Source organism: Anomalospiza imberbis, unplaced genomic scaffold (genome assembly GCF_031753505.1).
Source record: "Anomalospiza imberbis isolate Cuckoo-Finch-1a 21T00152 unplaced genomic scaffold, ASM3175350v1 scaffold_94, whole genome shotgun sequence".
NCBI lineage: Eukaryota > Metazoa > Chordata > Aves > Passeriformes > Viduidae > Anomalospiza > Anomalospiza imberbis.
Window position 1 is genome coordinate 184,131 of NW_027100560.1, and position 14,348 is coordinate 198,478.

The 14,348-nt window shown below is 53.9% G+C and overlaps 1 protein-coding gene across 1 annotated transcript in view; it reads right to left on the reverse strand.

The window, feature by feature from the left end:
• Positions 1-3,300: 3,300 nt before the first annotated feature.
• LOC137467991 (maestro heat-like repeat-containing protein family member 1) overlaps positions 3,301-14,348 on the reverse strand; it is a 56,168-nt gene continuing 45,120 nt past the window's right edge. Inside the window, exons 17-20 of the mRNA XM_068179415.1 lie at positions 14,190-14,324; positions 11,594-11,696; positions 6,978-7,043; positions 3,301-3,508 (exon numbers count right to left, since the gene is read on the reverse strand). Of these exons, the coding sequence (XP_068035516.1) occupies positions 3,423-3,508; positions 6,978-7,043; positions 11,594-11,696; positions 14,190-14,324 (390 nt within the window). The 3' untranslated portion in view covers positions 3,301-3,422. The remainder of the gene's footprint in view (positions 3,509-6,977; positions 7,044-11,593; positions 11,697-14,189; positions 14,325-14,348) is intronic.

Consider the following 14,348-nt stretch of genomic DNA (forward strand, 5'->3'; position numbering starts at 1 on the left):
CGCCGCGCTCAATAAAGGCTTTTTTTGGGATACGATCCCGGGATCTTCGTGTGCTGAATTCCCCGGTGTTCCCATTCCCATCCCCACATTCCCTACACCTGACCTGCCCGCCATGATCCGACAGGATCCCACGGGATCCACCAGGATCCGCCGCCTGCGGAACTCGCCGCGCTCAATAAAGGCTTGTTTTGGGATACAATCCCCGGATCTTTGTGTGCTGAATTCCCCGGTGTTCCCATTCCCACATCCCCATATTCCCTACACCTGACCCGCCCGCGGAGATCCAAAGGGATCCAACGGGATCCGCCGGGATCCGCCGCCTGCGGAACTCACCGCGCTCAATAAAGGCATTTTTTGGAGTACGATCCCGGGATCTTCGTGTGCTGAATTCCCCGGTGTTCCCATTCCCACATCCCCATATTCCCTACACCTGACCTGCCCGCCATGATCCGACAGGATCCCACGGGATCCACCAGGATCCGCCGCCTGCGGAACTCACCGCGCTCAATAAAGGCATTTTTTGGAGTACGATCCCGGGATCTTTGTGTGCTGAATTCCCCGGTGTTCCCATTCCCATCCCCATATTCCCTACACCTGACCCGCCCACAGAGATCCAGCAGGATCCGACCGGGATCTGCCGCCTGCAGAACTCGCCGCGCTCAATAAAGGCATTTTTTGGAGTACGATCCCGGGATCTTTGTGTGCTGAATTCCCCGGAGTTCCCATTCCCACATCCCCATATTCCCTACACCTGACCCACCCACAGAGATCCAGCAGGATCCACTGGGATCCGCCGCCTGCAGAACTCGCCGCGCTCAATAAAGGCTTGTTTTGGAGTACGATCCCCGGATCTTTGTGTGCTGAATTCCCCGGTGTTCCCATTCCCACATCCCCATATTCCCTACACCTGACCCACCCAGGGAGATCCCCCGGGATCGAGCAGGATCCGCCGGGATCCACCGCCTGCGGAACTCGCCGCGCTCAATAAAGGCTTGTTTTGGGATACGATCCCCGGATCTTCGTGTGCTGAATGCCCCGGAGTTCCCATCCCCATATTCCCTACACCTTACCCGCCCGCGGAGATCCGACGGATCCCACGGGATCCGACGCGATCCGACCGGGATCCGCCGCCTGCGGAACTCGCCGCGCTCAATAAAGGCTTGTTTTGGAGTACGATCCCCGGATCTTTGTGTGCTGAATTCCCCGGAGTTCCCATTCCCATCCCCATATTCCCTACACCTGACCCGCCCAGGGAGATCCCCCGGGATCCAACGGGATCCACCGGGATCCGCCGCCTGTGGAACTCGCCACGCTCAATAAAGGATTGTTTTGGGATACGATCCCGGGATCTTGGTGTTCTGAATTCCCCCGAATTCCCATTCCCACATCTCTATATCCCCAATCCCATCCTCACATCCCTTACACCTGACATTCCCTGTGGGAATCTGCCGGGATCCAACTGGATCGAGCAGGATCCGCCGGGATCCGCCGCCTGCGGAATTCACCGCGCTCAGTAAAGGCATTTTTGGGATACGATCCCGGGATCTTCGTGTCCTCAGTTTCCCAGTGTCCTCAGTCCCATTCCCACATTCCCTACGCCTGACGTTCCCGTGGGAATCTGCCGGGATCCGCCGGGATCCGCCGCCATCGGAATTCACCGCGCTCAGTAAAGGTTTTTTTTTGGGATACGATCCCAGGCTCTTCGTGCGCTGAATTCCCCAATGTTCCCCTTCCCACATCCCTCAAGATCCCCATTCCCATCCCAATTCCCACATTCCCGGGGCTCCCCATCCCAGTCCCATCCCCACATTCCCTACACGTCGCATTCCCAGGATTCCCGGGGCTCAGTGGAAGATTTTTTGGGACAGAATCCCAGCTCCTTGTGTCCTGAATTCCCAACTCGACCTCCGCGGGAAGGGGGGGGGGGATCCCCATCACTCCCACTGGGAGCTCCCAGCTGGCATTCCCGGGAGCTTCCCAGGGTTTTCCAGGGATATTCCAGGGACCTCCAGACCCACCCCGGGCAAAGGGAAAGGGGTGAGACAGGCGGGGAATGGCAGAAGGATGGAAAATGGGATTCCCGGCATCCGGGATATCCCAAAAAAGGAGCCCTGGGAGGGAGCAGGACCTGGAATAGGATCTGGAGTCGGGTCTGGAATGGGAACTGGAGTGGGAATTGGAATAGGATCTGGAATGGGACCTGGAATGGGAATTGGAATGGGAATTGGAATGGGATCTGGAATGGGAATTGGAATAGGATCTGGAATGGGACCTGGAATGGGAATTGGAATGGGAATTGGAATGGGATCTGGAATGGGAATTGGAATAGGATCTGGAATGGGAATTGGAATAGGATCTGGAATGGGACCTGGAATAGGATCTGGAACGGGACCTGGAATGGGATCTGGAATGGGAATTGGAGTAGGATCTGGACCGGGACCTGGAATGGGACCTGGAATGGGATCTGGAATGGGAATTGGAGTAGGATCTGGACCGGGATCTGGACCGGGACCTGGAATGGGACCTGGAATGGGATCTGGACCGGGATCCCAAAGGAAAAACCGAAGGTGGGACAGAAACGGGGCAGGACCAGCCAGGAATTCCAAGGTTTTCCCTCCGGATGAGAGGCTGGGAACAACCCCCGGATCCTCCCCATGGAGACACGGGTGGGATCCCCCCCTTCCCATCCCCCAGATCCCGAGGAATCCCAGAATTCCAGAGTGGGATCAGGAGCCGAAAGCTTTATTTAAAAATAGGTCTCTGTATGGTGGGGGTTCCGGGTGGGAATTTTGGGAACGGATCCCATTATCCACCAGGAAGCAGCAGAGTGGGATGGGGAGCGGAGGGATGGGAATAGATCCCGGATCATGGGGAAGCAGCTGGAGGGGTGGGATCGGGCTCCCTGCGGATCCCGGGATGCCGCAGTCGGATCCCATCCCAAATTCCGGCCGTTTTCCCAATTTTTTTGCCCCCGTGTCTGGAAAGGTGCCGGCGTTCCCAAGGATGAAGGTGCAGGAAGACTTTTCCCATGGATTGGGATCCCTCGGAGACTGGATTGGGATCCCTCGGGGTATTGCTGAGCCAAGCCGGGAATTCCAGGAATTCCGGGATTCAGAGGAGGTGGATGAGGCATCCTAGGGTCTCGGAGCTGGGAATTCCGGGAATTCCAGGATTCAGAGGAGGTGGATGAGGCGTCCCAGGGTCTCGGAGCCGGGAATTCCGGGATTCAGAGGAGGTGGATGAGGCATCCTAGGGTCTCGGAGCTGGGAATTCCGGGAATTCCAGGATTCAGAGGAGGTGGATGAGGCGTCCCAGCGTCTCGGAGCTGGGAATTCCGGGAATTCTGGGATTCAGAGGAGGTGGATGAAGCGTCCCAGCGTCTCGGAGCTGGGAATTCCAGGGAATTCCGGGAATTCCGGGATTCAGAGGAGGCGCACGAGGCGTCCCAGGGCCTCGGCCGCCTTGATCCGCACGGTGGGAACGGGATCCTTCAGCAGCAGCTTCAGGGCTGGAACGGCAGAGCAGGGATGGGGTCAGGATCGGGATCGGCAACAGGGTCAGGATCAAGATCAGGATCAGGAGTGGAGTCAGGACCAGAATCAGGATTGGGATCAGGATCAGGATCGGGATCGGGATCAGGACTGAGATCAGGATCAGGATCAAGGTCAGGATTGGGATCAGGTCAGGATCGGGATCGGGATTGGGACTGGGATCAGGGTCAGGACTGAGATTAGGATCAGGATCAAGGTCAGGATTGGGATAAGGATCGGGATCGGGATTGGGATCGGGACTGGGATCAGGGTCAGGTCTGAGATCAGGATCAGGATCAAGGTCAGGATTGGGATCAGGATCAGGGTCAGGATTGGGATCAGGATCAGGATCAGGATTGGGATCAGGACTGGGATCAGGGTCAGGATCAAGGTCAGGATTGGGATCAGGTCAGGATCGGGATCGGGATTGGGACTGGGATCAGGGTCAGGACTGAGATTAGGATCAGGATCAAGGTCAGGATTGGGATAAGGATCGGGATCGGGATTGGGATCGGGACTGGGATCAGGGTCAGGTCTGAGATCAGGATCAGGATCAAGGTCAGGATTGGGATCAGGATCAGGGTCAGGATTGGGATCAGGATCAGGATCAGGATTGGGATCAGGACTGGGATCAGGGTCAGGATCAAGGTCAGGATTGGGATCGGGATCAGGATCAGGACCGGGATCGGGATTGGGACTGGGATCAGGGTCAGGACTGAGATCAGGATCAGGATCAAGGTCAGGATTGGGATCAGGTCAGGATCAGGATTGGGATTAGGACTGGCATCAGGGTCAGGATTGAGATTAGGATCAGGATCAGGGTCAGGATTGGGATCAGGATCAGGATCAAGGTCAGGATCAGGATCGGGATTGGGATTAGGACTGGGATCAGGGTCAGGATTGAGATCAGGATCAGGGTCAGGATTGGGATCGGGACTGGGATCAGGGTCAGGATTGAGATCAGGATCAGGGTCAGGATTGGGATCAGGATCAGGATCAGGATTGGGATCAGGACTGGGATCAGGGTCAGGATCAAGGTCAGGATCAGGATCAGGATTGGGATCGGGACTGGGATCAGGGTCAGGACTGAGATCGGGATCAGGATCAGGATCAAGGTCAGGATTGGGATCAGGATTTGGATCAGGATCAGGATCGGGATCGGGATAGGGATCGGGATCAGGATCAAGATGCCCCAGCCTGGGATGTGGCCATGGAAACACCCGGAATTCCCAGGGATTCCCACCATATTCCCGTGGCATTCCCATTGCTCCCATGGCGTTCCCACTGGATTCCTGCTTTATTCCCGCTGCATTCCCACTTTTCCCCCACCACATTCCCGTTGCATTCCTGCTGCATTCCCACTGGAATTTCGCTGCATTCCCCCTGGATCAATTCCCAGCTCCCAGGAGCCGCTCCAGGATTTGGGAACGGGGGCTGGGAGAGGTTTGGCCGGGGAAACCCTGTGGGATCCGCTCCCAATCCAGCCCCGGATTCCCAGCGCTCCCAGGAGCTTCCAAGCCCCCATCCCAGAATTCTCAGTCCTGCTGGATTTGCGGGATCTGGGGGAATTCTCATGGATTGTGTCCCAAAAAAACGAGGATTTCATTCCTATTGTTCTGCAGGATTTGAGGACTGACAGGGAAAGGTGCTGGTGGGAGAAAAGTGGGATAAAAAGGGAGGAAAACTCAGGATTTTCCCAGCTCGGCTCCTTCTTTCTCCCTGTTTGTCCCAGGATTTTTTTTTTTTTGGTGGGAAGAGCAGAACTTGGAGTGGAATGAAATTTAAATGAAAGGCTCGGCGGGATGATCCCGAGAAAAATTGAAACTACGGAATGTTCATGATGATCCCAAATAAGTCTGGCGTTAAGGCTCGGGATGATCCCAAAAACCCTAAAATTAAAGGTGCGGGATGGTCCCCAAAAAAAAATTAAAATTAAGTGTTTGTGATGATCCCCCCCCCAAAAAAAAAAAAAAACTCAAAATTAAAAGAAAAGGCCCTGGACGATCCCAAAAAAAAAATTTAGAGGAGAGGCTCGGGATGATCCCAAAAACTCTAAAATTAAAATGAAAGGCTCAAGATGATCCCAAAAAATTAAAAGCTTGGGATGATCCCAAAAAGATTCAAACGAGAAGTAAAGTCTCAGGGCCCTTTGATCCCGGGAATTTGGGGCTGGACTGGGAGCGGATCCCACGGGATTTTCCCGGCCAAACCTCTCCCAGCCCCCATTCCCCAATCCTGGAGCGGCTCCCGGGAGCCGGGATCGCATCCGGGCTTTTTTCCCAAGTTTTTTTCCTTGTTTATCCCACATTCCTGGAGATTTTCCCTCATTCCCCTTGGGATCAGAGCCCAGCCCCAGGCTCCCAAAAATTCCCCGAATTCCGGGCGAATTCCGGCTCCCCCCTTTTTCTCCTGGCAGGGCCCTCGGAGCCGGCGGAAAAGCGACTTTTTTCCCTTTTTTAGAGTTTTTTTGCGGCTCCCTTGGAAAGCTCGGGAATTTTCCGGGCTCGGCTCCACGGGATGAGGTCAGCGGTGAGAAGGGGAAAAAATCCCTGAAATCCAAAAAAGTGACCTCATCCCGCTGCCGGGGCGCCAAGAGGGCCCTTCCCGGGAGGTTCGGGTCCCTCCGGCCACCGAATCCCCGAATTCCGACCCCAAAATCCCAACAGCCCGAAAAATCAGCAGCTTTGGCCTGAAAAAAAATGGGATTTTTTTTTTTTTTTTTTTGCCCCAAAAATGAGGAATTCTGCCCTAAAAATGAGGGGCTGTCCCAAAAAATTGAAGTTTATGCCCTACAAAATGTAGATTTTTTTTTTCCACCCCCTAAAAATGCGGTTTGCCCCTAAAAACAGGGAATTCGGCCCTAAAAATGTGGTGTTTTCCCCAGAAATGAGAGTTTAGATCGCAAGAATGGGATTTTTTGCGGATAAAAATGAGGGATTTGGCCCTGAAAGTCTGGAATTTCCCCCAAAAAAATGAAAGTTTAGAAAACGTCCCAAAGTTTTCTGACCAAAAAAGTTGAATTTGGCCCTAAAAACGAGGAACTTGGCCCTAAACAATTTGAAGTTTAAATTGTAAAAATGGAAAAATTGCCCTAAAAATGCGGGGTTTTCCAAAAAAAATGAAAGTTCAGATCCTAAAAATGGGATTGTTTTCCCTAAAAATGAGGAATTTGGCCCTAAAAATGTAGGATTCTACCAAAAAAATGAAAGTTTAGATCCTAAAAAATGGAATTTTGCTCTAAAACCGAGGAATCTGGCCCTAGAAATTGAAGTTTAGACCCTAAAATGATTTTTTTTCCCTACAAATGGGATTTTTTTTTCCCTCTAAAAATGAGGAATTCGGCCCTAAAAACACAGGATTTCCCCCAAAATTGTAGTCCAGGTCCTACAAAATGTAGATTTATTTTTTTTACCCTTAGAAGTCGGGAATTTGGGAATTCGCACTCACCGGAGATGAGCTGGTCCAGGTCCACCTGCTGGCCCTGCTCCTCGTCCGTGTGGAGCACCAGGAATCCTGGAGGGAATTCCGGGATCAGGGACTGGGACGGGAATATTCCCTAAAAACCCCAAAGTTATCCCCCCCCAAAAAAAAAAAAACCCAACGAAAATCGCCCAAAACCGAAAAAAACTGCCCAAAACCCAACAAAAACCGCCCAAAACCCAACAAAAACCGTCCAAAACCCAACAAAATCCGCCCAAAACCCAACAAAAATCGCCCAAAACCCAACAAAAATCGCCCAAAACCCAACAAAAATCGCCCAAAACCCAACAAAAACCGCCCAAAACCCAACAAAAATCGCCCAAAACCCAACAAAAATCGCCCAAAACCCAACAAAAATCGCCCAAAACCCAACAAAAATCGCCCAAAACCCAACAAAAACCGCCCAAAACGCCACAAAAATCACCCAAAACCCAACAAAAATCACCCAAAACCCAACAAAAAACGCCCAAAACCCAACAAAAATCGCCCAAAACCCAACAAAAACCGCCCAAAACCCAACAAAAACTGCCCAAAACCCAACAAAAACCGCCCAAAAAACCCCTCGGGGACCTCCAGGGCTGATGTCACCCCCTGGTGACAAAGGCCACTGTGGTGACCCCAGGAGCTGACAGGACCTGAGTCCACCAGGGGACAAGATTGGGGTCACCAGAGACCCCAGAACCTTCAGAATTACCCCAAAAATCATCCAAAATCACCCAAAATCACCCAAAACAACCAAAACAACCAAAAACCCCTTGGGGACTTCCAGGGCTGATGTCACCCCTGGTGACAAAGGCCACTGTGGTGACCCCAGGAGCAGGCAGGACCTGAGTCCACCAGGGGACAACTTTAGGGTCACCAGGGACACCAAAACCTTCAAAGTTACCCCAAAAATCATCCAAAATCACCCAAAACAACCAAAAGCCCCTTGGGGACTTCCAGGGCTGATGTCACCCCCTGGTGACAAAGGCCACTGTGATGACCCCAGGAGATGACAGGACCTGAGTCCACCAGGAGACAACTTTGGGGTCACCAGAGACCCCAAATCGTTCAGAATTACCCCAAAAATCATCCAAAATCACCCAAAATCACCCAAAACAACCAAAAACCCCTTGAGGACTTCCAGGAGCGATGTCACCCCCTGGTGACAAAAGCCACCACTGTGACCTCAAGGGGGGCCAGGACCTGAGTCCACCTGGGGACAAGATTGGGGTCACCAGAGACCCCAGAACCTTCAAAGTTACCCCAAAAATCATCCAAAATCACCCAAAACAACCAAAAACCCCTCGGGGACATCCAGGAGCGAGGTCACCCCCTGGTGACAGAGGCCACTGTGGTGACCCCAGGAGCTGACAGGACCTGAGTCCACCAGGGGACAACTTTGGGGTCACCAGAGACCCCAGAACCTTCACAATTACCCCAAAAATCACCCAAAATCACCCAAAACAACCAAAAACCCCTTGGGCACTTCCAGGGCTGATGTCACCCCTGGTGACAAAGGCCTCTGTGGTGACCCCAGGAGCTGACAGGACCTGAGTCCACCAGGAGACAACTTTGGGTTCACCAGGGACACCAAAACCTTCATAATTACCCCAAAAATCATCCAAAATCATCCAAAATCACCCAAAACAACCAAAAACCAGGGCCGATGTCACCCCCTGGTGACAAAGGCCACTGTGGTGACCCCAGGAGCTGACAGGACCTGAGTCCACCTGGAGACAAGACTGGGATCACCAGGGACCTCAGAACCTTCAGAATAACCCCAAAAATCATCCAAAATCATCCAAAACAACCAAAACAACCAAAAACCCCTCGGGGACTTCCAGGGCTGATGTCACCCCTGGTGACAAAGGCCACTGTGGTGACCCCAGGAGATGACAGGACCTGAGTCCACCAGGGGACAACTTTGGGGTCACCAGAGACCCCAGAACCTTCAAAGTTACCCCAAAAATCATCCAAAATCACCCAAAACAACCAAAAACCCCTTGGGCACTTCCAGGTCTGATGTCACCCCTGGTGACAAAGGCCACTGTGGTGACCCCAAGGGGGGCCAGGACCTGAGTCCACCAGGGGACAACTTTAGGGTCACCAGGGACACCAAAACCTTCAAAGTTACCCCAAAAATCATCCAAAATCATCCAAAATCACCCAAAACAACCAAAAACCCCTTGGGGACCTCCAGGAGCAATGTCACCCCTGGTGACAAATGCCACTGTGGTGACCCCAGGAGCAGGCAGGACCTGAGTCCACCAGGAGACAAGACTGGGGTCACCAGAGACCCCAGAACCTTCAGAATTACCCCAAAAATTATCCAAAATCATCCAAAACCACCCAAAACAACCAAAAACCCCTTGGGGATCTCCAGGGCTGATGTCACCCCCTGGTGACAAAGGCCACTGTGGTGGCCCCAGGAGCTGACAGTCAGGACCTGATTCCACCAAGGGACAACTTTGGGGTCACCAGGGACCCCAGAATCTACAAAATTACCCCAAAAATCATCCAAAACCACCCAAAACAACCAAAAACCCCTTGGGGACTTCCAGGGCTGATGTCACCCCTGGTGACAAAGGCCACAGTGGTGACCCCAAGGGGGGCCAGGACCTGAGTCCACCAGGGGACAAGACTGGGGTCACCAGAGACCTCAGAACCTTCAGAATTACCCCAAAAATCATCCAAAATCACCCAAAACAACCAAAACAACCAAAAACCCCTTGGGGACCTCCAGGAGCGACGCCAACCCCTGGTGACAAAGGCCACTGTGGTGACCCCAGGAGCTGACAGGACCTGAGTCCACCAGGGGACAACTTTGGGGTCACCAGAGACCCCAAAACCTTCAGAATTACCCCAAAAATCATCCAAAATCATCCAAAACCACCCAAAACAACCAAAAACCCCTCGGGGACCTCCAGGAGCGATGTCACCCCTGGTGACAAAGGCCACTGTGGTGGCCCCAGGAGCTGACAGGACCTGAGTCCACCAGGAGACAGCTTTGGGGTCACCAGGGACCCCAAAACCTTCAGAATTACCCCAAAAATCATCCAAAATCACCCAAAACAACCAAAAACCCCTTGGGGACCTCCAGGAGTGATGTCACCCCTGGTGACAAAGGCCACTGTGGTGACCCCAGGAGCTGACAGGACCTGAGTCCACCAGGGGACAAGACTGGGGTCACCATAGACCCCAGAACCTTCACAATTACCACAAAAATCATCCAAAATCATCCAAAATCATCCAAAATCATCCAAAATCACCCAAAACAACCAAAAACCCCTTGGGGACCTCTAGGGCTGATGTCACCCCCTGGTGACAAAAGCCACTGTGGTGACCCCAGGAGCTGACAGGACCTGAGTCCACCAGGAGACAACTTTGGGGTCACCAGAGACCCCAGAACCTTCAAAGTTACCCCAAAAATCATCCAAAATCACCCAAAATCACACAAAACAACCAAAAACCCCTCGGGGCTTCCAGGGCCGATGTCACCCCCTGGTGACAAAGGCCACTGTGGTGACCCCAGGAGCTGACAGGACCTGAGTCCACCAGGAGACAGCTTTGGGGTCACCAGGGACCCCAAAACCTTCAGAATTACCCCAAAAATCATCCAAAATCACCCAAAATCACCCAAAACAACCAAAAGCCCCTCGGGGACTTCCAGGGCCGATGTCACCCCCTGGTGACAAAGGCCACTGTGGTGACCCCAGGAGCTGACAGGACCTGAGTCCACCAGGAGACAAGACTGGGGTCACCACTGGGACCCCAGAACCTTCAAGGTTACCCCAAAAATCATCCAAAATCACCCAAAATCACCCAAAACAACCAAAAACCCCTCGGGGACCTCCAGGAGCAATGTCACCCCTGGTGACAAAGGCCACTGTGATGACCCCAGGAGATGACAGGACCTGAGTCCACCAGGGGACAACTTTAGGGTCACCAGGGACCCCAAAACCTTCAGAATTACCCCAAAAATCATCCAAAATCACCCAAAACAACCAAAAACCCCTTGGGGACCTCCAGGGCTGATGTCACCCCTGGTGACAAAGGCCACTGTGGTGACCCCAAGGGCTGACAGGACCTGAGTCCACCAGGGGACAAGATTGGGGTCACCAGAGACCCCAGAACCTTCAAAGTTACCCCAAAAATCATCCAAAATCATCCAAAATCATCCAAAAGCACCCAAAAACCCATTGGGGACTTCCAGGGCTGATGTCACCCCTGGTGACAAAAGCCACCCCTGTGACCCCAAGGGGGGCCAGGACCTGAGTCCACCAGGGGACAACTTTAGGGTCACCAGGGACACCAAAACCTTCAGAGTTACCCCAAAAATCATCCAAAACTGCCCCAAACTCCCTTGGGGACCTCCAGGATTGATGTCACCCCCTGGTGACAAAAGCCACCGCTGTGACCCCGCGAGGTGACAGAACCAGGGCAGAACCCAAGACTGGGATCACCGGAGACCCCAAAGCCTTCCGAATTACCCAAAAAATCATCCGAGGGCGCCCGGAACCGGCCCCAAACCCCCCTGGGGACCCCCGTGGGTGACGCCCCCCCCCGGTGACAAAGGCCACCGCGGTGTCCCCGTCCCTCACCGACGGACATGGCCGCCGCCGCCCGCAGCTCCCGCCAGGGGCTCTTGAAGTAGAAGAGGTTGGTGGAGATGAGGCGGCCCAGCAGCGCGGGGTGGCTGCGCATCTGCGGGGACAGCGGGGACGTTGGGGACAGCGGGGACATGGGGGACACTGGGGGCACTGGGGACATCAGAGACATTGGGGACAGCGGAGACATGGGGGACAGCGGGGACGTCGGGGACATGGGGGACGATGGGGACGTTGGGGATGTTGGGGACACTGGGGACAGCGGGGACGTTGGGGACAGCGGGGACATGGGGGACAGGGGGACATGGGGGACAACAGGGACGTTGGGGACGTTGGGGATATGGGGGACACTGGGGGCACTGGGGACATCAGAGATGTTGGGGACAGCGGGGACGTTGGGGACAGTGGGGATGTTGGGGACATCGGGGACAGCAGGGACAGCAGGGACGTTGGGGACACTGAGGATATGGGGGACACTGGGGGCACTGGGGACATCAGAGACATTGGGGACAGCGGGGACATGGGGGACAGCAGGGACGTTGGGGACGTTGGGGACGTTGGGGACATGGGGGACGATGGGGACGTTGGGGATGTTGGGGACGTTGGGGACACTGGGGACAGCGGGGACGTTGGGGACAGCGGGGACATGGGGGACAGCAGGGACGTTGGGGACGTTGGGGACAGCGGGGACATGGGGGACGTTGGGGACAGCGGGGACATGGGGGACACTGGGGATATGGGGGACATGGGGGCACTGGGGACATCAGAGATGTTGGGGACATTGGGGACATTGGGGACAGCGGGGACATTGGGGACAGCAGGAACATTGGGGACGTTGGGGACGTTGGGGACAGCGGGGATGTTTGGGATATGGGGCACTGGGGACATCAGAGACATTGGGGACATCAGGGACATGGGGGACGATGGGGACGTTGGGGACATCGGGGACAGCAGGACATGGGGGACAGCAGGGACGTTGCAGACAGTGGGGACATTGGGGACACTGAGGATATGGGGGACACTGGGAACATTGGGGACACTGGGGACATCAGGGATGTTGGGGACACAGGGGACACTGGGGACATTTGGGGACATTGGGGACATCAGGGACACTGAGGAACACTGGAGGACAGTGGGGGACACTGGGGACATTGGGGACATTGGGGACACTGGGGACATTGGGGACATTGGGGACACTGGGGACATTGAGGGGACACTGGGGACACTGGGGACACGGGGGGATTGGGGAAGTTGGGGACGCGGGGGACGCGGAGGGGATTGGGGGACGCTGGGATAGGGGCATGGGGACGCTCTGGGCACACAGGGACGCGGGAGAACCCAGAACGACCACGGTGTCCCCATCCCAATGCCAACAGCATCCCACGTTCCCAATGTCCCAATATCCCAATATCCCAATATCCCAATATCCCACTGTCCCAATATCCCAATGTCCCAATGTCCCAATATCCCAATGTCCCAATGTCCCAATGTCCCAATATCCCAATATCCCAATATCCCAATATCCCAATATCCCAATATCCCAATGTCCCAATATCCCAATGTCCCAATATCCCAATGTCCCTATATCCCAATATCCCAATGTCCCAATGTCCCAATATCCCAATGTCCCAATGTCCCAATATCCCAATGTCCCAATGTCCCAATGTCCCAATATCCCAATATCCCAATATCCCAATATCCCAATGTCCCAATGTCCCAATATCCCAATATCCCAATATCCCAATGTCCCAATGTCCCAATATCCCAATATCCCAATGTCCCAATATCCCAATGTCCCAATGTCCCAATATCCCAATATCCCGATATCCCAATATCCCAATATCCCAATATCCCAATGTCCCAATGTCCCAATGTCCCAATATCCCAATATCCCAATGTCCCAATATCCCAACGTCCCAATATCCCAACGTCCCAATATCCCAACGTCCCAATGTCCCAACATCCTGATATCCCGGTGATATCCCGGTGATATCCCGGTGATATCCCGGTGATATCCCGATATCCCAGTGATGTCCCACCAGGAACTTGCAGACGTCGTTGATGAACTCCCCGTAGTGCAGCCCCCCACATCCCCAAATCCCAATATCCCAATATCCCAATGTCCCAATGTCCCAATGTCCCAATATCCCAATATCCCGATATCCCAATATCCCAATATCCCAATATCCCAATGTCCCAATGTCCCAATATCCCAATATCCCGATATCCCAATATCCCAATATCCCAATATCCCAATGTCCCAATGTCCCAATATCCCAATATCCCAATGTCCCAATGTCCCAATATCCCAATGTCCCCATATCCCAATATCCCCATATCCCAATATCCCAATGTCCCAATATCCCAATGTCCTGATATCCCGGTGATATCCCGGTGATATCCCGATATCCCAGTGATGTCCCACCAGGAACTTGCAGACGTCGTTGATGAACTCCCCGTAGTGCAGCCCCCCACATCCCTAAATCCCAATGTCCCAATATCCCAATGTCCCAATGTCCCAACATCCTGATATCCCGGTGATATCCCGGTGATATCCCGGTGATATCCCGATATCCCAGTGATGTCCCACCAGGAACTTGCAGACGTCGTTGATGAACTCCCCGTAGTGCAGCCCCCGCTCTTCCCGCAGGTGATTCCCGAACATTTCCCGCAGCTCCTCGCAGCCCAGGCTGGGCCCGCACATCCGCAGCGCGAACTTGCACGCCTGGGAAACCGGGAACGCCGGGAA